Genomic DNA, 23,972 nt, shown 5'->3' on the forward strand with positions numbered 1-23,972 from the left:
CATAGTTTGACAAAGACGAGCATGTCAGAGTAAACCATGAGAACATATTTCATCGGTTTATTCCGTGCAACTCAACCTAGTCATATGAACACATGAGTATTCGCCTGCAGTAAACAAACGTGATTCCAACTCAAAGTACAAAGAGAATGTAAACTAAAAGTGACACTTTCAATAAATAACCAACAGAAACATAAATTCAGCAACTGGAAAAAAATAAATAAAAGGAGCAAAATTGACAATTTACAGACAAACAGTACATGTACGTGTGCAATCATACCCTGCTGCCACAGTCCTGCAAAGAAAAGAAGCTTGATCAATTACAGTCAGTCAATATTAAGAGTTATGTCTTTAATATGTTCTTGTTGACTCCAAAACTGTTACGCTGCTGAAGGGAGATAGTACCTCTGCTCAGGCACTCGTAATTGCTAACTATCCCTCCATGTGTCCCGATAAGTTGTGAAGAAGCCAAAACACAACTCAGGGTCTGGGTTTCCAGTATACTTAGGTTGGTCATTTATATTTATAGTACCATTATTATTTTGATCTGTCCAACCACCTCAACAGTGATTGGTTCCTGACAAGTACATACTGTAGAAGTCGTGAGAAAAACAAAACAAAAAAAAAAAACATCTGGAGCGAGCTATTTTAAGCAGCATTGACTCACTCAACCCATCTATACCATAGTTTGACAAAGACGAGCATGTCAGAGTAAACCATGAGAACATATTTCATCGGTTTATTCCGTGCAACTCAACCTAGTCATATGAACACATGAGTATTCGCCTGCAGTAAACAAACGTGATTCCAACTCAAAGTACAAAGAGAATGTAAACTAAAAGTGACACTTTCAATAAATAACCAACAGAAACATAAATTCAGCAACTGGAAAAAAATAAATAAAAGGAGCAAAATTGACAATTTACAGACAAACAGTACATGTACGTGTGCAATCATACCTCCGGACCACAAAATCTGGAACCATACCCAAAATGTGTTTATTCACTCTGGGACCAAACGCAATATTTGAGGGTTGTTAATCGCAAGCTGTAAATTTATGCTAAACCTCCTTTAAACATGCAAGTTAGAATGAAACTGAGTTGAAAGTTGAAAGATGCCAACTGTGTCTGACTTTATTGCCATAGGTACTTTAAAGAACCCGCTCCTATGTGGTGTGATGTTTCAACTACATGTACTGTATACCTCATATTTTTTTTAAAACATGAAAAGAAGCTTCGGTTGATCAAGGTTTCTATCCAATTACCAATTTTATGAGATGATATGGAAAAATGCCACAAAATTATTTTATGTATCAAATGTATTTCAGCACGTTTGGTTCCTGTAAATCACGGGTGTCAAACTCAAGGCTCTGAGGCGAGATCCGGCCCACCACATCATCTGCCCCCCGAAGGCAAATCATGTTTCTTGCAAATTTTCTTCACTGTTAAAAGCATTGTGATATGAGTTATTGCAAGCATTTTTTGTTACCAATCCATTTAAAATAGACTTTTACTGTCTTCTGATTCCAAAACTCAACTGAACGTTATGCATACAAATGGAAGGTTATTTAAAGTTAATGAGATCTTGGACTTGTGCAAGTCAAAGAATCATTTACACCCCGCCACACCTCCTGCTACCGAACCTTCCCTACTGCCTAATGAATGGAGACATTGTCATTCCAAGTGATGCCACTAGCATTATGAAAGCGAAGCGTTGTTACAATGTATCAAACTTCACCACAACTTTGGATTGATCCAATGACCGTTCCCTCAGGGTATAAACCATTCTGGGCTTACAGATATTCTATTTATATTTACCACACAGGAACCCAGACTTGTTGAGGTCAAATATAATTCTTTAGGTGTTATGTTTCAGGGCAGTTTTGAACCAGAAAAATAATAATAATGTTTTGGTAATTTATTTATGATGATGCATTTTGGAGACATAAAATTCCATATGTAAATTCACAGATGCCATAATACAGACCTATTGTTGCATGCGTGCTGCTCCAAATGATTATCCTCCTCCAGCAAAGTGTATGTTTACTGTGACCAGCGGAGACACATTACTCAGAAATTCATATTTACATCCAACTGCTCTGTACAAGGTATTAAAAGTACATATTTGGATAACACTTGGGGGACAAATAGCTGGTGTGTGGTGAAAGTACAGAATGTAAATTACTGCATAACTATATTGTATGTACACTTCAATCAAACGACAACACTCTATAGAACAACGAAGCCAAAACATGTTTATTATATTTTGTTGAACCAGAACTCATGACAGTATATGCAATCAATCAAACAATCAATCTCAGTTTCAAAAGGAGCCTTTTAACCTACAGTTCAACTAATTAAAGCCGTGTCTCCCATGACAGGCAGCTGTCTAATAATCCATGGCATATTAGATATCATAACCAGATTTTGATAATAATAACATGACAACACAGAAGAACAACTCCATTATTTCTGTGACTATTTTCTTTCCCCGACTCTCTCCTCCGATAGAACAATTTTGTCATTCAATTAGTAGTGATCCAGAAACCCAGATTCACTCTCAAAACCAAACAGTCACAAACTATCAAATAAAATAATCACCAAAGACAAAAATGATAAATGGAGACATCGTCCAAACAGTTCATATTGTCCAATACCTTTTCATTGCATTAAGTTTTGAATAGAGAATTGACAGACAGGGATTCTGCATCATGCTTGTAGAATTCTAGATAGACAGATAGATAGGCCATTTGGGGTGGTGGAATCAGACAGCAGAGAGCCTTTTGTTAAAGAGATTATTCCGATCAATTTGAGGGGCGGGGATGAAATCGTTTGCTATTGTGTAGAGATGTATCCCTACACCTCCTGTATCGCATCTATTTGCCGCGTGTCCTCCTCACAGTATGTTTGATGAGAGCAGTCACATTTGTAGCAATGACAACAGTGTCAAGCTGCATCAATGTAAGCTACAAGACAGCTAGCTGTTCAAACTAACGGTTTTCGTGTTAAATGTCATATATCGCAGATCGCGTAAGGCACTGTCAAGCATACCATGTGTTCGATCACTTTGCATTCGCTTGAGTGCGCCCCGTGTCTCTCTTTTTTTAAAGAATTCATTCGGCCGTCTCTCTGGGTGGGTCTGAGCATCTTTGACGATACGGCTAACAAGCTAGCGAGGAGCGGCGGGGCTATGCTGCCGTCTGGGCCTCTTTCCATTGGGTTGCCTCGGCGGTGGTCTGTAGGTGACTCTTGAAATCTTCAAACTGTTAGGTTTGTCTTGAAAGAGTCCGTTTAGGACACGTCTTTTACCTGCTTATCTTCTGGGCGAAGGCGCGGCGTTCAGCCATGGCAGTGGCCGCTCGATGTGCTTGAACGAAATTCCCAGACAGGCAACCAGCGAATTCCACTCACTCTACGGCCACCGGGAAAACGGGAAAACTAGAGAATGGGAGCTTCACGTCTTACCGTAATGGTTGTAATTGTGTGCAAAAGAACACACCCACGCAAAAATAACTGGCTTGCTCGACTTTTTGTTCAAATGTATTTCTGAAGAGAATAATTTTGCTCCACGCTGGAAAATATCTTATTTTCCAAATTTCAGATATGTTGACGTGCGCTTTGTATTTTGAAAGTCTGGCATTTCTTCTGGACGGAAAAAAAACCTCAATATACTTTCTCTTATGCAAAAATTTTAATCATTACACAGTTTTTCATTCAATTGTAAGACATTACATCTGTAGTGTATTTAAATGTCTACTATCAACGTTTAGATGTATGTAAAATGAGTTTCAAAGTGAAATATGAATTAAAAAAAGATCAAGATGGGAATATATTTCAATGAGAAGTGCATATTATTCTTAGTATTGACTTATGACGTTGTTATGCAATTTATACAATTTATCATGAGATATGGTGACCGAGCAAAGACTAAACTACAGTGTCAGGCAAAATGGTCTGACACATCTGTAGGTTAAATAAAAGGCAAATAAAGTAAAGAAACAATAAAAGTGTTTTTATTTTCGAAAAGTACATAAAATGCATTTTTTTTTCATGTAATGTCATTTTGCTTTGTTTCTTTACAATGCCATTGTTTTTCATTTCTTTTTCAGTTGCTACCATTAATTGGACTGGTGAGCATTGCGCCTTCCTTGTGGAAACGTTTAGCCAAACAAACGAATCTGTAACTGCAACACAACAGTCGTTCCGTTTGCACTTCAATCTTGGTAGACATGATCCCGTACCAGCTCGAAACACGATCTTGTTATGGGCTACCAACTTGAGAGCTACTGGATCTGCATTGAAACGAAAATCAACCGGCAGCAAAGCAGTGAGGAAGGCGTTACAACTGTCAGTGTAACGTGGTGAGATTTTTATTGATGCGTTGACTTTAAACACATTGTTTTGTTGCAAAAAATGGCAAAAACAAGTGCTTTAGAAGAATTTGATTCTGTTGAGTTTAAGCACCGCCTACCGGTCGAAGCGGTACTTATAATCGAGCCTCCACAGACTGCCGTTGGCTTTTGTTTGTTTGAAACATCGCGAGATCAGATGTCTGCCTGCACTACTTCCTCAAAACATAAACATTGTCGTTTGGCAATCGATGCGCTTCACTGCAAGTAATGAAGACATAAATTCCTCCTTCATCATTTAGTCGCCAGAATGTGTGTGGCTTTACACGAGCAGCTTTTGAGTAAAAACATGCCTTCAAGGAATTAAGGTAATTTCTCAGTGTAAACGTGTGAGTTAGGGTAGTACAAGTTTGTATCGTTGGATCGAAACACTTTCACACATTAAACACGGTCTATCTGAGATGTTGTAATGGGTTACATGCCTCTATGGTCCAAATGGAGAATAAAGAGCGCGACGAGGTGGATAAAATGAAGACGAAGTTCTTGTCTATGTGGCACAATGTGAAATACAGTAAGTGAGTTTGCGGCCAAAGCACACACACGCACGAACACGCAGAACAAAACTGACTGTTTCATCAAAATTTATGAGATTTTCTCAGAAGCTACAGCTCTTGTATCGGAACAGTGTGGCTTATTTAACATGAAAAAAGTTACATTCTAATGAGCTGAAACTGATTTGCCCTGTGACGGCATATTTTCTTGACTGATTAAATCTTTGCTGTCACTGTATATGCAGTGGTTCAATAGTGTTTTTTTTAAATAACTGGAAGTAGAGACAAACAGACTAGTGTTCTGCAGTTACGTAATTTCGACACTGATCCAAACTGTAAGTGTGACACTAGACTCGTGTCTACTGTTAGAAATGTGAGAACATTTTCACCCCGACTGAAAAATACTACATTGTGACTCAATGTCTATTTTTTAAATATATATTGTAGGTTGGGCTCTGAAGTCAAAGACCTCGTTCAGCCGAAATTCCCCTGTGCTTCTTCTGGGAAAGTGTTATCATTTTAAGGCTGAAGGTATGTTGCACAGCTTCTGAACATTTTTCTTCTCTAGTTTGCCATTCTTGCTTTGTAGGGTTGGCACCAGATGTGAATGTTTCTTTGTTATTTCAACATCTGTGGATGAGTGTTCTTCATAGCTAAATCTAGAATGTCCTCATATCATTTGCCACAGCACATTGCAGCAACTGAGAATGTCCTCAGATGGCCTGCCATTGGACATTGTAGCAACTTCTACTGCGCGTAGGATCAATGGTTGCAGGTCAAGTGTGTAGAACCTTCAGATCAGGGATGGGCATCTTAAATGATGGAGAGGGCCACAATTCTTAATCAGGGCTTTGGCAGGGGGGGGGGGGCAATAAATAGGGATGGAACGACAGCAGCAATATAATGAGTATCATAGTATCTTAAAGCAATACGCGATTAAAAATTCATTTTTCTGCATTCTATTTGGTAGTGTGTATAAACATTATGAATGCAAGAAAACTAGTTTTAAGATGATTAAGAATCAAAATAATATGCAGATGAATGAGGCAAGGCTTACAATGTTAATATCATCCAAAGGTTTGATTTTATTTTCAAGTTATGATCATGAAATAAATAAATATCAATGCGTGCCGAAAAGTCCACATAAATTTCGGTGTGAATCTCTCTCAGTTTTTGTACATTATGCCACCGTAATGGACCGGTTGCACACCGTTGGACAATACACGGGTTGGCTTTTTATCCCTCTCTCTTTCATAGGAAGTATATGAAACCTGAGATTGTTAGGAGTGGCATATAAATTATGGCAAAACTTGACGACACCATACGACATTTTTATAGCACAATAGATTGTGTGTGTGTGTGTGTGTGTGTGTGTGTGTATATATATATTTTTCCCCAATATATATATATATATATAGATAGATAGATAGATAGATATAGATATAGATTTTTTTTTTTTTTTTTGCCATAGCATTCACATGCAATTTCTCCAGAAATTGTCTTATCTAGTTTTGTGGTTTATGGTTGTAATTTTCAATGGTGTACAGTTGTACTGCATTGACACGCACCACACTTAAAAACATTTTTCGACACAGCTCTGATTATTATGAAGTGATGTTCTGTTCAGTAAGATAAAGGGTTACTGCAATGTGTTCTCTGTTTGCACTTAATAATAATTATTATACATAATAATAAACGTTAATTGGTTTCACAGTCGTGGGATCATTTCCCACTCGGTGACGATGTGGGTGTGAATGGTTGTTCGTATCTATGTCCTGTGCCTGACAAGAGGGTGTAGTCTGTCCTTTCCCTCGAGCCATCTGGGATAGGCTCCAGCACCCCCTGTGACCCTGTTCAGGATAAGCGGTGCAGGTGGCACGGTGGGCGACTGGTTAGCACGTCCGCCTCACAGTGCAGAGGGGCCGGTTTCGATTCCAGGCCCCGGCCTTCTTGTGTGGAGTTTGCATGTTCTTCCTCGTGCCTGTGTGGCTTTTCTCCAGGTACTCTGGTTTCCTCCTAAACTTCAAAAATATCCATCGTAGATTGATTGAACACTCAAAATTGCCCCAAGGTGTGATTGCGAGCGTGGATGGTCGTTCGTCTCTGTGTGCCCTGCAATTGGCTGACAACCAGTTCAGGGTGTACCCCGGCTAGTGCCCGAAGATAACTGGGATAGGCTCCAGCATGCCCGTAACCCTGGTGAGGATAAGCGGATTGGAAGATGAATGGATGGATGGTCCTACAGTTAAATTCAGCAGATAATTCTATGTAACAGAGGGTGTGGTTACCAGACTTAACCTTGTTTTCCCCAGATGATGACAATGTTTCAGAAGCCTGCTTGGAAGCATCGGATAAGGACTCTGTCATGGGAAATATAGAGGATTTCCGGAAGGATTTTGGATCTCGTATATGGCTAACATATCGAGAAGAGCTTTCACCTCTGCCTGGCTCTGTTCTAACGTCTGACTGTGGCTGGGGTTGCATGCTGCGGGCTGGACAGATGATGTTGGCTCAAGCACTTATTCTACACTTCTTGGGCAGAGGTGAGTGGTTTTATCATCCATCCTTGCCTCTCTTGACACCTTTAATAGTTTTCCTTGCTGGAAACTGGAATTACCGGTTGTAGTAAATCACTTTATTTAAAGCTTCAGAAAAATCGAGAGGTTTACAAAATTATAAAACAATGCAGTACAACTTCATTCAGGGGTGGATAGTAATAAGCTATAATTTACTCTGGTCGCTTCACACGTGAACGTCTTATCTGGCCACTGACATTTGAATTGAAGACACTAAACGACCGTCCTGGTGTGAATGTGAGTGTCAATGGTTTTGTGTGTCTTCCTGTATCAATTCTGTTTTTGAATAGTGACCCAGGATGTGACTCTGTCTCACATTCAAAGTCCGTTAGACTCCAGTCTCCTATGAGCCTGAACTGGATAAACAGTATTTCGAATGGATGGATTCAAAATGCACTTCCTGTGTGGAGCTTGCATATTCCCTGCGTGCCTGTGGGTTTTTTTTTCCTCCGGGGACTCAGGTTCCCTTCCACATTCGAAAAACATAGGTAGTAGGTTGATTGAACGCTCTAAATTGTCCTTGGGGTGTGAATGTGAGCACGAACGATTGTTTGTGTCTGTGTGCTCTGCGATTGGCTGGCCGTCAATTCAGGGTGTACCCCTGAAGACAGCTTGGATAGGCTCCAGCATGCCTGCAACCGTCATTAGGATAAGCGGATCAGATGATGGATGGATTGACAGATTTGAGCCACTATTTTTCTTTAGGTTTCCCCACTTAGAATCAGAAAGCTTTCCATTTTCTATTTGACTGAATTCTTTATTGCTTTGTCTGATCTATTGACTCTGAAGTGTCCTCGACTTTATGAGTCCTCATAACGAGATGGCATGCCATTTTAATGCGGTCATTTCGAAAACAATATTTAAAACGGGCTCTTCTGTCGATTGTAAAACATGCCGTCAATGAAATATTTCTCAGTAAAATGACTAACGGCCATTTAAGGATATTTATTGATCAATTTCACTTTGATTCTCTTTGGATCAAGGTCATGTTGTTAATGCTTCAAATTTGACTCTTCTCTTTCATAACCCAGGACAATTCAATTTTCTCCATTTTCATCTCCCATCCTGTTTGTAAGGAGAAGATGCAATTAAAGTGAAACAGTGTGTAATTCAAATCTATAATTAAATACCTTTTTTGGTTTTCGAGAGTGCTCAACGTTCAAAGTTCTGAAAGACTATATTTTTAATGGTGAAGTATAAAACTGGAAATTTAAGAATCAGGAAGTACTCCGAGAGGTCTGGTCAAATTATCACCTCTCATTACTTCCCATAATTAATACCTATGTAGCAAACCAAAGGAAGGAAGACCTTGACTTTTATGTTTATATTTTATGCATTTTCAAATTTGAGTTAGTTAGTTACTTATGACGTAATTCACGATAAAACCAAAGCATATCAATTCCAAACTCCATACATACACAAAATAATAATGGCAATATGACCAACATTTGTGGGAAGAAAAAAAACAAGTTGCATTTGCCGTTATAAGATAATCGAACAAATAAACCTCCACATGATTGAATTTCATGATTTCTTTTAAGACTGGACGTGGTCAGAGGCTCTCCAGCTCCAGTGTTTAGACGCTGAGACATGGACCACCGCTGCAGCCAAGCGCCTGGTGGAATCCCTGGAGTCCTCTCTACAGGGCACCCTCAACAGGCCGTCCAATCCTGTATCATCAGCCAGAGCTCGGACTCAGGCTCCGGGGCCAGCGGAGGAGGCAGATGCCCATTTAAAAGAAATGTACCACAGGACACTGATTTCATGGTTTGGAGACAACCCTTCCGCCCAGCTGGGTCTGCACAGACTGGTGCATTTAGGTCTGACATTGGGGAAACAGGCGGGGGACTGGTATGGACCCGCTGCTGTAGCGCACATTCTAAAGTAAGTAGATGCAGAGTAAAGCAGGGGTCCTCAACCGCCGGTCCGCGGACCGACGGGGGGGCCCCCCCCCCGCCGGTCCGCGGACCGGTACCGGTCCGCAGGGCATTTGGTACCGGGCCGCACAGAAAGAACTTGCCTTAATTCCGTTTTATTTATTTCGGAATACGAAAGATGTTTTATTTCGAAAAATTACCGGATTCTCCGTTACATCCGTCTGTGTCACGCTTGACACACGTCAAGCCACGCTTCTCCGTCACGTGACCGATTACGCTAAAAACAAAACGCCAGAGCTCGCAAAATGAGTAATAAAATTGCTGGAGAGCGCAAATGACGGCGGCCTTAAAAGTACGTTCGAGACAACTGGATTAAAGTTATGGCTGAATATTCTGAGATCGCCATAGTAGCTCTGTTGCTATTTCCGACATGCTACCTGTGTGAGGAGGGGGTTTTCTGCAGCAACGGCGACTAAAACAAAATTACGAAGTAGACTGGACATAAAACACACACTTGAGGTGTCATTGTTTCTTTCCTATTACCCCGAGATGGGACCATCTGGTTGCAGAAAATCAAGCTCGGGGCTGTGGTGAGTCGTCATTTTCATGCACTTTGAATTTGCGTTGTATCGTATTTTGAAGGCATTAAACATTACCATAGCGGTCAGAGAGAGTGTTGCGGCCAGATTAGACGCTCCTTGTGTTTATTATGATATTTCGAAAACACCACAGTTTCCATGCCGCTCATACCATATTATTTTGTTGTATTATTTCCGCCACACCTTAAATGCCAGTCCCTGAAAATATTGTCTGACATAAACCGGTCCGTGGGGCAAAAAAGGTTGGGGACCCCTGGAGTAAAGGAAAAATGTTTACAAAATGGTTGCAAATGAAATGGACGTGATAATTTTACCTATTGTTTAAAAGGCTAACTCTGTAGTAGTTCTAGATACTTTACTGTTGAAAAGACTTGTTTAATAGTGAATAAATAGCAACACATATACATATCCATCCTGAAGACCAACTGCTAAGATAACAGCTAACTGTTACATTTTACATGTAAACTTTGAGCATTGCTCACTCTCTCCAGCTCTCTCTGCATCTCCCCTTTTAGGAAAGCGATGGATGAAGTGAAGGACCCTGCTTTAACCAGTATAACTGCTTATGTCTCCCAGGACTGTACAGGTATGACAAATGGCCTTGCTTTTGATCAAATACAATGGGCACTTTGCCAGACTTTGTGCTACTTTTCACACCGTATCCACTTGCTTTCAGAGACTGTAAAGTCGCTGCACTTGGTCAGTCTCATTCTACATTACCCATTTCTCGAAAGTCTCTCTTAAACCAAAACAGAATAGACAACAAACACTTCATTCAATTTATCTCGATATACCGTGTCAACATCTGTGGCCTTATAATTGACAGTAATGGCCAGTTTAATACTGTTTGAGAGGTAGCCTATTCATCAAACAATGCAATTATTATTGTGGCTTTACTTTGTTGTATATTATTGCATACTGGGAGGTTTTTATTTTTTTGATTCCTGTAATATTATGCAGCTACAAGCACAAATTAAAAGAAAGACTTTTCAGTATGATGAAGTACAGTCCAGTTCTTGAATTGTTGTTGAATTTCTTAGTACTCATTATCAAACATTTTTGATACAGCTCTTGTACTCTAATTAGGCAGGTGATACTGTATCTCAAATTAGGCAGGCGGAAGTACGTACATAATGACAATGTTGTGGCCGGGCGCTGTATTTTGTGCGATTAAATGTGTGACTTTTATAATGTCTGAAATTACAAAATAGAACAGAAAGATAGTAACAACTGAAAAACTATTCTTATTTGTCCACTCCAGTGTACAGCGCTGATGTGATTGACAGCCACAGGGCAAGCAAAGATGGGCAGCCGTCAGCTGGTACGTCAGATGACCTGTACCCTCCGCAAAACAACCCATCGGTGTCTGCGCTCACCCTGCCAGACAGTCATGCTGTTATCATTCTCATCCCTGTGCGACTGGGAGGAGACAAGACCAACCCTGAGTACTTTAACTTTGCAAAGGTGAGGTATACACATATTTTCATACTGTAACTTAGGGTTTTCAGCTCACGATTGGGTATGATATAAAGAGTAGAGCTGCGACATGCAGGAGTCAAATTAAACTGTCAAAGATGACCTGTAATAAAATCTACAGTGCTTGCATTGTCAATTAAGCATGATGAACAAAAGCAACTGCAACACCTGTGGGGTTTTTTTTCCATTACGTAGAGAATACTAAGTCTGGAGTACTGCATCGGCATCATCGGAGGGAAGCCCAAACAGGCCCGCTACTTTGTAGGGTTTCAAGGTGAGTATTTGCGCAATGTAAAAGAAAGGCCGAGAGCTAGCGAGTTTGGTATGAATAGCAGGTTATTTTGCATAGTGTACCTTTTTTTACACGAGAGGATAAAGCAAGTTAATATATTCCTGTTTGCACATGGAAAACACAGAGAGGAAGCCAATGAAGCCGGGGTTCCTTTATTCTCTCTGACCCATCAAAGGCTCGGCCATTTATCACAAGTAAACCTCCCAAGTTGTGTGAAGTCATTGATTTCCATAAGAGGCATGCATTAAATTTCTTCCAGGCTCCAAAGCGAGCCACTCTTCATCACCTTCAGGAGCTGGGAGGAACCTTCTGTTGTACATCTTGGCAGTCAATATTGACGCATTTACATTTTATCAATGTGATATATGGTGTGGAATGATGACTAAATGACAAGCAATACATTCTTTCTGCCAGGACACAGCTCACCTCTGCATTCATCAAATGCAAATGCTCAAATATAATTGCGTGTTTGTAAAAGGAATCCTCACGCCCAGCAAACGCCCACAAATGCACAAAATTAAATGGAAACTTTTTTTTTTTTTTTTTGTGGGTATTAAGAATGTGCTTATAGAACTGCATCTGATTATGCAGAATGGAACCCCCCTTTGGTAGATATTAAAAAGCAGTAACTTTGTGGGAGGCATATTTGACGCAACAGTACAGCATGCTGGTGACTTTGAGCGACCCTCCATTGAAATTGGGGGGAGGCTCATTTTTGTAATGATCCAATGTTTTTAAATAACTTGTCTCATGTTTTGTCCTTGCAGATGACAGCTTGATTTACATGGACCCTCATTACTGTCAGTCTTTTGTGGATGTCAGCACCAGCGATTTCCCTCTCCAGGTAATGGGGAAACTTCACAAGGGAGCTGTCTAAAAGCCTAGTAATGGGAATGTAATCATTCCTGTTAATACTGAATGTTATGAATCTTAAAGCAGCCCATCCGTCAATATTATGTTGAGCAATCTGCTAATTTTCATTCACTCACCACTTCATTAGGTACACTTGTCCAATTGAAAGAGATAAAGAGCAAAAAGTACATTTACAAAAGATGCGCCTTGCCAAACAGAGGTTTGTTTCGACTCAGTTGATACATTATTTAGCTACATGAAAGAAGCATTGTGACATTCGCTTTGTTATTACCATTATTATTATGGGAGTGCTGCGGAGGAAGCAGTGGGACAGGCTCCAGCTTACCCACGACCCAAATGAGGATAAGCGGTCCAGAAAATGGATGGACGGATATATTTTAGGTTTTACGAGAGAGTTAACGTGTTCAAGACACTGTTAAATTCGAATCTAAGAGATATGTTAAGTGTCAAACAAAATGAAGGATGGTGGTCTTTGTAAAAGAACTATTTAGATCTTGCTTTGCATATTGGATATCATTACATTGTAAATACATACTTAATGTTGTGACCTCTGAGATAACGTGTTACTCACATATGCAAAGCCAACACTGCGACGGGATGCATCCATTCAAGATTAGCACACATCTTCATATACAAACTTCGCTGTATGCTTTTTTGTTTACGTTGTCCAGTCAACACAGCATTTTTGCGGGGGGGCTGTAAATAGGTTGACACTGTGACAGGAGATAACGAAGACTTCATCACACATTTACTTGCTCTTTCGGTTTGAGGATTATTTGAAGATGTACACTATTCTTTTGTGTAGTCCTATCATTGTCCCTCACCAAAGAAGATGCCTTTCACTAAGATGGATCCAAGCTGTACCGTAGGATTCTACTCCAGAAGTGTCCAAGACTATGAGAAAATCAGCCAAGAGCTATCTCAGGTGAAAATTCATTCAACAATTTCAGAAATATTACATTGTCGTCCCTAAATATTAATGTTATTTTAGCCATTCACATAGTCATCCACAACTTGGCCACTAGATGTCAGCATTCAGCCATTTATCATATTTAGTTTCCCACCACTGGCTCTCCTGTTGGTCAATAAATGAGCTTCAAATTTGTGCCCATATTAATTCTATGATGTTTACTCTTTATCCATAGTTAGTCCCCCCCGCCCCCCTACAAAAAAAAGTTTCCAGATCTTGGTAAAGAAACGTCAGAATAATCAAAATGGCATAACCAACCTAAAAGCTACTTCACAAGGACAGAAAAACAAAAACAATCTAGGTGGGCGGAAACGTGAGCAGTATTTTGTAACATGAACCCCTGTAAAACATCGACCTGTTGTGTTTTCAGGTGCTGCAGCCATCAGCAAGCGACAAATACCCAGCGTTCACTATTGTGCAAGGTCATGGCAGAGATTACGACCTGTCAGACAGCCTGACCCCAGAAAAGAGAGAATGGCCCTTCATCCGTGACCCGAGGAGGACAATCACCACCGCTGGGGGCTTTGTACTACTTTGACAGAACGGTTTTGTCTGAGATGGATGTGACATTGAACTTTTTAGAACTGGACCCTCCCTGGAAAGTCTTTTCACTGATTGGTGAACAGCTGGATTGCAGGTGTTAACTGGCTAAAATACTTGATTTTGGCATAGGACTTTTGTCGCACTCTGCTGAATTATCCAACCTATTTTTATACTAAACGGCAGAAGTAGTTGACGTGTGCAATTGTTACATAGTTTTATTTGACCCAGCAGACATTTCAGTGTTCTGATCAGTGAACTAGTTCAGTACCTCCACAGTGCCACCCACGTGGAAAATAAAGAAAGTTAAATTCCTCGCTCGCATGATTTGTATTGGACTTTAACGGATATGATAAAAAAGGCTTTGAGTTATGTCCATGAACGCTTCCAAGCCCGCTCGAACAACAATTGATCAAATGGGATGCACGTTTTAGCCCATGTAAAAACAATCCTTTACTTTCGTGTCACACCGGAGCCTTCTATCATGTTGCATTTGCATGTTCTACATTTGTATTAAATTTAGAATGCAACTGGAAATATTAAATAAATAACTTTTTGAAACGCTGTGAAAGTGACCAGTGTTTCGACTTTGTCAAGGGCGGTACTCACTAATCATTGAAAAAATGAAAAGGGGGGTGGGGGGGGCCGGAGGGCGTTCTGAAGTTTAAAGGTATCTTGTAGTGCGGCTGAAGTGGAGCACCAATGATGTCACACATATCAAAAGATGATAATATGCACTGGAGAAGTGTGTTTTTTGTTTTTTTTTTGCATTGTATATTTTGAATCATTTTGTAATTGAATTTATTTTGGAATATTAATAAGACTGGTCTTTCATGTCAGTGCATGCTAGGAAAAAAGGTCTCCTTAGAAAATCTAGATGCATTTTTAAGTATGCCACATAATTTGATTGATGAAAAAATAGCAGATAATCCTGATTCATAACTTTATGCAAAACAGCTACTTAGTGTATTAAGAAACCTTACCACCAAAAGTTATAAAGTATAATCTTTGCAAAATTTTAACAGTACTCACTGGAAGGTCAAATGTTTTGAACGGCAGTAAATCGGCCTCCTGCTGGAGTGTGAAAACCTGAAGAAACTCTGCTTGAGTAAACATCGTTTCCTTCACTTTCCTCGCTTGCCAACCTGCAGCGATTTGCTAAAATGCATTCAATCTCTTTCGCAACGAGTCAAATGCAGTAGATTAAAACTAATCGTATGTGCTAACCATCTCTCCAGGCCATTAACCAGGCACCGGAAAATATGTGACCCAGTGACACTGACGGCGACTGTGTTCTGTTTTGGAGGAAAAGAAAATATCCTTGTGTTCTGTTACCATGGCAAATCTGTCTGATGCCCTCTCAGATTGAGCTATGCCAGACTGTTTTGCTGTACAATACAAATTCTTGTATTATGATGAGGCTTGCTTCTTCGAGGCGGGAAATGCCCACTTCTGCGGCAACGCCAGGCCAAGGGTGAGGATGGATGAACAGTAGAATCCCTCATCTGTTCTCTTCCTTACCACAGAGAAGCGATGGCAAAGCACATAAAGGCATCATTTAGATCCCCCGTCTGATCTGCGTGTTGCTCATTGGTTGTTTTTAGCCGACGACCGGCCGGCTCCGTGGACTGAGCCAGATCATCACATATGCAGGAGGAAAAGAGTAGCAACATTCTTGAGCTTTTGCACACAAAGAGCACGGGTTGAATGGAGGGTGGTGTCAGGAGAGAATCGAACATCATGGGATTTTTGACAGAAACATGAAAGAGCGCTTGTGCTGGGGGGCACAGACCACTGAGGGTCGACTGTGTCCTCCATGTATTTACAGGCCATGTATGAATATTTGATTAATGACTCACACGCCCAGGGGAAATGGAATATGGCTTTACAAAGCATCCCATCCCTCTCATGCACACACACATGCAGACAGATCATGCTATTCAAAGCAGCTGCCTAACATGTCATTGACATTGCAGATTCCTGAAAATCTAATCTGCAGCCAAGGAAATTCCTCCCAAGAAAGGAGTCCGGGATGGTAATTTATGTGTTTTACAGACAGATTGGTAGTCTGTGTTCAAAGGACGAGGCAGCTAATAAACCATTTGTTTTGCGGCAACCAGTCTGCATAGAATTGAGTGAGGCCTTCCAATGCTGTTATATAGATTTTTTTTTTATTTTATATTAAAAGAAAGTAAATAAAGTATGTATGCGTCCATTTTAAAAAGCACTTATCCTCAGGGAACTGGAGCCTATCCCAGTTGACTGGATGAGAGGCAGCGTACACCGTGGACTGGTCGCCAGCCAATTGCAAGGCACACATAGAAAAACAACCATTCGCGCTCACACTCACACCGAGGGACAAATTAGAGTGTTCCATTAATCTACCATGCATGTTTTTAGAATGTGGGAGGAAACCGGAGTACCCGGAGAAAACCCACGCAGGCACCGGAAGAACTTGCAAACTCCACGCAGGAAGGCCGAAACCGGAATTAAACCCTGCAGCTCTGCACTGTGCGCCAACGCGTAAACCAATCGACCACCGGTCCAACCCCTAGAAATCACAGGTGTCAAACTCAAGGCCCGGGGCCAGATCTGGCCCACCAGATCATTTGATGTGGCCCGCGAAAGCAAATCAAACATGCTGACTTCTATGATGCTTGCTAAAATTTGTACCAAAATTTCAAATTCTTGTATCTAATACATAAGAGATCTATTGTAAGTTTTCTTGCTACCAAAACCCTCATTACAGTAACTTAAACTACAGTTGAATAAACCAGTATTCTTGACTTCCTTATATGGTTTCACAGTCATAACAGCCCTCCAAGGGATCCGGTAACTATAATGTGGCCCGCGACAAAAATGAGTTTGACACCCCTGCCCTTGATGATTTTATTTCATCCAACTACTTGGTGAAATAAAATGGAGTAAATTCAACACAGCATTTTTTTTTCAGTGCAAGCAGCGAACCACTTAACAGCAAATACTAAAAGTACAGTCATGATGAAAAGACACCATTCAATATCCAATTGTTTTATGAATGGATACTGAGTTATTCTACCAATATTCACTTCTCGAGTTGTTGATCAACTTGTTTTGACTAGAAGTGTATGTACTGTACTTCCTAGAGCCAGTGAAGCCAAGATTAGCACGTCGGATAAGAGTTTTGTACATCCACTAGATCGAGAAATGATCGTGTACTATGTGCATGTTACTAGGGCTTACAGTGAGGTCTGGTCTCGTCCATTCATACTTGCCTGTGGATTTATACGGAGTGTGTAGTTTACACAAGTATGGATTGGTTGTGTGTAAGTGATTCTAAATCAAAAGGTGTCACACTCCCTCTCCATCATCACACCAGGTGCACGGGTGCTCGATTTATCCTCAGTAGCGCTTGCCCACCCTTGTGGAATGCCATGCATCTTCAAACAGGTACTTCACTTTCAAATCTCAGCTCAGAGTGATATCTCTAGGCTGCTAAATATATCCGGATCCCGGAGCCGTTAGAGCGTAAATAGCGATCCAACTGCATCAGACTGCATTCGGAGTCTCAAGTCATGTCCATGCAACTGCCCACTTGTCTCCACCTGTCTCCTACCCAGCCCCTTGCGCCCTGCTGCTCACGGGAGCTTCAGGAGAAGTGCTGAGGCATTGCATGCCACGCGCAACTCTTCTGGGTGGAAGCCAGATAAATGTCATCATGCTGTGATTATTCAGCACCGTGCAGGACAAGAACGTGGAAATGTGTTCCACTGTGTGAACATGACCAAGAGCACACACAAGGTCACATTCTTCAGCTTTTTAAAAATCATTAATAAATAGATGGACCGTAATCTTACTGTCAATCACACTGATCCTTTGTATATCACACCGGTCTGCATCAAAATAAATCAATAAAGAAATACTTCAAACAAAGTAGCGAACAATATTTTCGAGGGCAATTCAGAATCAAAGCAGCATAGAATCCAAATAACTCGTTTTTCTCTCAATGCTTCTGTTAAGTTGTTTTTTGTGACAACCAACACATTGATACTGGAATTAAAAATCTGACTGAATAATTTCTCTTCGGCAAAAATGGACATGGAATTCCTTATTTTGCATTTTAATTAGTTTAGAACCCTGTAAAATCTTATCACAGATTAAAATTTGTTGCATTTTCATTTAATTTGAACTCATTTATTTATTTAGGTTTTTAAGATCCTAGATGTCACTAGTCACTCGAACACAAAAGTATACTCTACATCTTCACAAAGCTGCTTTTGTTTTTTGATTTTGATTTTTTTTCCAAATGACATTTTTCTTAGTATTAAGGTCTGAGTGATAATATGTTACTACATCTACAATTTACTCAATGGCCAAGAGTTATGACAATATTTACACCAAGGCTAGGTAATTCATTTTGCAAAGGGGACTCATGAGAAAGAGGAATGCTCCTCAAGGGCCAAGCCAAAATGCTAACCTCAACTTTGAGTTTGCATTTAGAAAAAGCAAATGATCCTGTTTCACTAAAGTGTGGAGTGTGTAGCTATGGTATGCGTTGTTATAATTAGGAAATATACATTTCAAACAAAATTAAAAGCGGGCATTAAAGTAACACTTTTACACTTTGACAATGACAACATGAATTTTGTGCACCAACCGCTCACTACTAGATCTCCCATTGCCGTCATTTTGTTGGCTTGCGATCTGGCATTGCCTAAAATGGTTATTACTAGCTGTTTGAGTAGCCAATAAAGGGTTTTTGTTTCTTAAAATTATGTTGTATCTTATCATGTAAATTCTATACTTGTTCATGGACTTGGTTGCGATTAAAAAAATGGCTTTGTGATCAAATTTTCATGGCCTCTCTCTGCAGCATGCAGAATGCTGACATCTGAATTTTCCTCCATATTATTTTTTTTTTAAACGGACATTTAATCGAACACATTTTGTATTGATATCGATCCCGTATCTATCACGGTACATATTGATATTGAAGACCTATGTTTTACTTTGACTTCATGGTCACTGTGAGAGCCGGTCATAGATGTGTGGGAGGGCCGGATGTGGCACTGTGCCATTCTTTGCCCACGTCTGATTTACACAATATGTGATCTCACAATACCAGGGAATATGTGAAGATACATCAGTCCTTCTCAAATAGTGGGGTGGGTCCCTTGATGGGTGGCGCTGTGTCATGCTGGATGGGGTGCATGTGACCCCGGGGAACATTCACCCCATCCAGTTATTCTTTGTTTTAAGATGATCAATATTTATTTCCTTTTTATTGTTTGTTTTCTTTGTTTTAATGAGGATACAATTCTGTTCAGCAGTGCACTTACAACAATTTCATAGATGATATGATGATACTATTTATTGTCGCAGCAGAGCGTTGGGTGAGGTGTTGCCGTGTTTGGTTTGTCGGTTTTTCTGGCCTCGGCGCTTCTCGTTTTTGTCACAGCCGATTTCCCGCCCCCAAAAACACTGTTGCCTTGTGATTGGTCCAACACACCACTGGTGGCGCGTGAAAAAAAAAAAAATCAGTGGGCTCAGGTCAAGTTGGATTCTTGGGGCTTTGTGAACTCACAAATACTATGAGAATTCAGTTTGCAGGCAAACTCAATAGAGCCATGTAACTTTACAATGGCCTTTTCCATTAAAGTCAAGTCACTGGCTGAGCACATGCTGAAGATGCTGAAATAGGTTTCCATCATGTTCGTTGTCTCTTCCTCAAGAAAGGGTGCCGTTTACCATGGCAGAGGGCCAAAGCTCCTCTTCTTGTGTTGGCTAACCTTACCTGCAGGCTGTGACAACAAGAAGGCCACTGGAGTTAACATTTAGATAACGGATGTGTGTACCTTTTTCAATTTCCATTCAAGGAGGTGGCAAGGAAACCAATGAGAATTTGTTTGTGTGTGTGTGTGTGTGTGTGTGTGTGTGTGTGTGTGTGCGTGTGTGTGTGTGTGTGTGTGTGTGTGTGTGTGTGTGTGTGTGTGTGTGTATGTGTGTGTGTGTGTACGTGTGTGTGTTGGGTGAAGTGAAGAATCCTGTGTACTATGAGCATCTGAGAGGTGATGTGGAGGTACATTGAAATTCCTCATTCTCCCACCCTGTGAGGCGAAGCCAGCCCTCTGTCAGCTTTTACTAAGCAGATGCTCCCGAAACGAGCGCATAGGCTGAAGGCAGGGATATTGCCTGCTGTGTAACTGTCGACGTGCTTCTTATTGCATGCCTGTTTTGAGCAAGGTGGCAAGTTTGGTCTATGTGTGTGAGAATGTGGGGAAATTGGGATCATGTCACGAGGTCTTTGTACGCACGTATAAAGAAGTATGTGCCATGGATTTGAGGGGGCTGCATCATACGCTGCTTCCATATCACCCTGTCAACCACGTGCCCACTGGTCTGAGTGTTTGATGTAGAGAGAAACGTACACAGAAACTCAAAGGAAAAAAAAAAGATGAAATATGGCTCTGTGCACATTTTCACTGTTGTCCAGTAACCTCCGACATCCAAATTTGGTCAATTTCATATTTTTCAGAAATTGGTTCGATGGGTCAGTCCTCATGTGGGCCTGTTATTTATTTCTTTATTTATTTATTATTATGATTATTTATTTATATTTTTTTTACAAATTATTGACCAATCCAGTGTCACAGCGACAATGCAGTGGTAATGGTTCAAAAAACTTTTTATGTTTTTTCTTCTGAAAAGTTAAGGTTTTGGAAATGCTCAGACTCTGACTGATGCCAGTGATATGAAAATATTGTGCCTCAAGTTAGGTCTGTGTGTATATGATGTCCACAGTTTGAAAGCTCATCTTCATTTCTAATTCAAGCAGGCCCGACCCACCATTGTGATCCAGTTCAGTTGCAACACTAGCCCCGCACATAAAGAAAGGTGATCGACCTCGAATTGTTTCAATGGATCAACATCATCAGCAATTTAATAAAGCCATGGAGAAAAAGATGATGCATGATCCATGGGATCATCACTTAGGTTTTACAAAAAAAATGGAAAGGGACAATAACACAAAATTAAAAATGAAACAATTTTATGGACAATGATGGAAAGCTTCAGTTCAAAAAGATTGCATGTTATGTTATATGGGCATCTCTTGAAGTGCACTTTCCGTTGCTGTTTATGATAACATGGTCATATTTGACTGGGTATGATACAGTTCGTATCCAATCCTCTGAATTATTTGTCAGTCCTGAGGGCTTGTGCCACACAAATGGACATACAGTAAGTATCCTGTATGTTTAAGAAACAATCATGTTGTTGTTTATCTCAGAAACAGAATCTGATTTATTGGCCAAGTATGCAAAAAGAAGGAATTTACAACACACACGGAATTTACTTTCCCAGTTACAACCCATCCAGCGGAACATAAACAAGACAGCAATGACCAACATGAGGAGACACAATGGGAAACCTGGCGGTTTGCTGTACAGCGCTCCAAAATCTTGGAAATGGAGGGAAAACAAACTTTTCACAATGCTCCATTCATCATGTTTCTTCGCATTATATTTATTTAAATTTCCTCTTGTTTGTTTCACCCAACGTTAAAATCAATATAATATCATCACATAAAAATACATGCAGGCAGTGGGCTACATTTCGGTCATTTAGGTCACTGCGCAACTGGCTGTATGTACATTTATCAAATGGTACAGTATATATATATATATATATATATATATATAAAGAGAGAGAGAGAGAGAGAGAGAGCGAGAGAGCGAGAGAGAGACAGTAGTAGCTTATTTGTTATTTTTATTTTTTCTGAATAATGAGTGGAAAATTAGGATTTTGTTTTCCGCATCATATAATGCAAAGGTTACGATTATAAAACTGTATCTTACAAAGGAGTGAAAAATGTTCAAGAAACTACTAAAGCCATGAATAAATTAAAAATGTAATTACTCTCACACTGCTGGGCACACAGCCTCATTGAAATATAGGTCTTTTATACACATATACCTATATACTAAAAAAAGAACATTTAAAATGATTCAGTGGCTTGTGGGAACACATTAATTTTCAGTACTAAAAATATATTTTTAAGCAGGTCTTGGGCCCTACTTTCTTATGCCGAATATGTAATGGATCCCTGTGTCATCCATTATGGTAGTTGGAAGAAGGAGAGATCAAGAGTCCTCAGCAGCAGCCACCCGGGGTTGTTCTTCTTTAAATGAAGTTTTAATAAAGAATGACGGAGAGGCTGTACAAGGTCAATTATCAGACTTTGCCCGTCCCCTGATATTGTTCTCTCAGATTCCCGGGCTTAGATAAGTCAAAGCTTGCTGGTCTACACACAAAGGCTGAAACGATCTATCTAACACTTCTGTCATTGGACACTTACAGTTGACTATTTTTCGTCGGGACTGGCACGTAAGGTCGCCATTCTCACAGACAGGCAAATCAGGAAAGGTGACAGTGGCTGACGTTCGTTTGTCAGTGCGCTCAATGATAATATCTCTTTATGCATCATGAATGCATGCAAAGTCACACGGAGGAGGTGAGGTATGAATTTCTGCTGTTGGGCTGCGGCCATTGCATTGGAAGTTCCTTTTGACCCATTGTGATGAGTGAGGTGGATTTTAATGTATTGGATTCTTATGAATACACTTACATATTCATTTGAGCAATAAACACTGGCTGGGCCCCCCACAAAAAAACAAACTGCCTAGCTTCCGGCAGCCATTTTAATTAAATGCCACGGATTGTCAAATTTATCGATTCCATTTCTGCAGCCATTTCCATGTCTTAAGCGGGCTCTCCTGCTAATGTGAGGTGAGGGATGGTTGGAGATGGCAGTCTGCTTGCTTAATTTGGGCCCGGCGCTCCCAGCTTGTAGCTGAAGGTGGAAAATGGATGTAGATTGGCTAAAGGGGTGTGCGCGGAGGTGGGGGTGTGGGGGATAAGGCGGGTTTTGCACATGTCCTGAAGCGATAGCCTCAAAGCTATAACAAGGCTCTCCCTCTTTCTGAGCAGATCTGTTTACAGATGGGTGTCTGACAGGCCTACAGCTGTTCTCGTAATTGTTCATTAAGTGTTCTATTGATTCCCTTATTTCGAGTACATGTATCTTTCAGCTGCCGGTGTCCATGAGAAGTGCTAGACACACACACACACACACACACACACACACACACACACACACACACACACACACACACACACATCCAGGCTGGGTCAAGATGACGGCGTCGACTGATGATGAAAATCAGAGCTGCCACATCTAATCCAAGACCCAACTTCTATGTTGGAGTCCAGCAGGGCCTGAAATAATGTGACGAGGCAAGCTTTTATTTTCCAAACTTTAAACATCAATCAATTCAAATGCTGGCTGGCAGCAGCATTGAAAGTTGTTTAATTCCTTGTTAAGCTCGAGTGGCCTCAGATTGCACCTGGCTGATAAGGGAGCTTGTGTGAGTCTATTAGATCCTGGAATTCTCACCTGATTACTTGAGATGAATACAGGCTTTATTTACGCAGAAAACAATCGTGAGAGGTAACCATGAAATGAGAAAAATCTTCCAAAAGTGTGGAAAACTTTTCTTTTTTTTTTTTTTTATCTGAGAAGATCATCTTCTATTGTAGATGATGATATTCAGATGGAGACCTGATGCACATTCAAAACGAACCAATAAAAGTTAAAGTAAGGCATATCCACCGCTATAAAGGCTCATTGTAAAAATAAATCAATAAATAGAAATACGCTTCAGTAAATATTATGTCAATTCCCAATAGGAATCGATACAACCGTCATTTGGAAATAAAAAAATCAGCAATCCAGGTCAATCCCTCTGTGTTGACATAATGTTTTTTTGTTTGGCTTTATGAAAAAAAAAAAAAAAACGTCATTGATGTAAAAGTGACCTGAGTGAATGAATACAA

General features: G+C 40.4%; 2 protein-coding genes across 14 annotated transcripts in view; one reads left to right on the plus strand and one right to left on the minus strand.

Annotated features, from left to right (window-relative positions):
* The window catches only part of dock7 (dedicator of cytokinesis 7), a 47,780-nt gene extending 44,221 nt beyond the window's left edge, over nt 1-3,559 (minus strand). For 4 of the 12 annotated variants that reach the window (XM_019894369.1, XM_019894378.1, XM_019894371.1 and 1 more), the window contains exon 1: nt 3,306-3,558. In XM_019894369.1, coding sequence (XP_019749928.1) covers nt 3,306-3,343 — 38 coding nt within the window. In that variant the 5' untranslated portion in view covers nt 3,344-3,558. Of the gene's footprint in view, nt 1-3,305 lie in introns of all 12 variants that reach the window. The other 8 variants (XM_019894374.1, XM_019894370.1, XM_019894367.1 and 5 more) reach the window with 4 other exon arrangements.
* A 977-nt stretch (nt 3,560-4,536) lies between these two features.
* atg4c (autophagy related 4C, cysteine peptidase) lies at nt 4,537-14,674 on the plus strand. 2 transcript variants are annotated; one of them, XM_019894391.1, is made up of 10 exons: nt 4,537-4,916; nt 5,344-5,427; nt 7,209-7,439; nt 9,014-9,356; nt 10,464-10,534; nt 11,210-11,412; nt 11,620-11,698; nt 12,484-12,560; nt 13,395-13,514; nt 13,930-14,674. In XM_019894391.1, exons 1-10 carry the CDS (start codon nt 4,832-4,834, stop codon nt 14,095-14,097), a joined length of 1,461 nt encoding a protein of 486 aa, XP_019749950.1. In that variant the 5' UTR covers nt 4,537-4,831; the 3' UTR covers nt 14,098-14,674. The 2 variants fall into 2 exon arrangements, with proteins under 2 accessions (XP_019749950.1, XP_019749951.1); XM_019894392.1 differs by having other exon boundaries at nt 4,538-4,713.
* Nucleotides 14,675-23,972: the final 9,298 nt, after the last annotated feature.

This window comes from Hippocampus comes, unplaced genomic scaffold (assembly GCF_001891065.2).
Source record: "Hippocampus comes isolate QL1 unplaced genomic scaffold, H_comes_QL1_v1.1 scaffold282, whole genome shotgun sequence".
Lineage (NCBI taxonomy): Eukaryota > Metazoa > Chordata > Actinopteri > Syngnathiformes > Syngnathidae > Hippocampus > Hippocampus comes.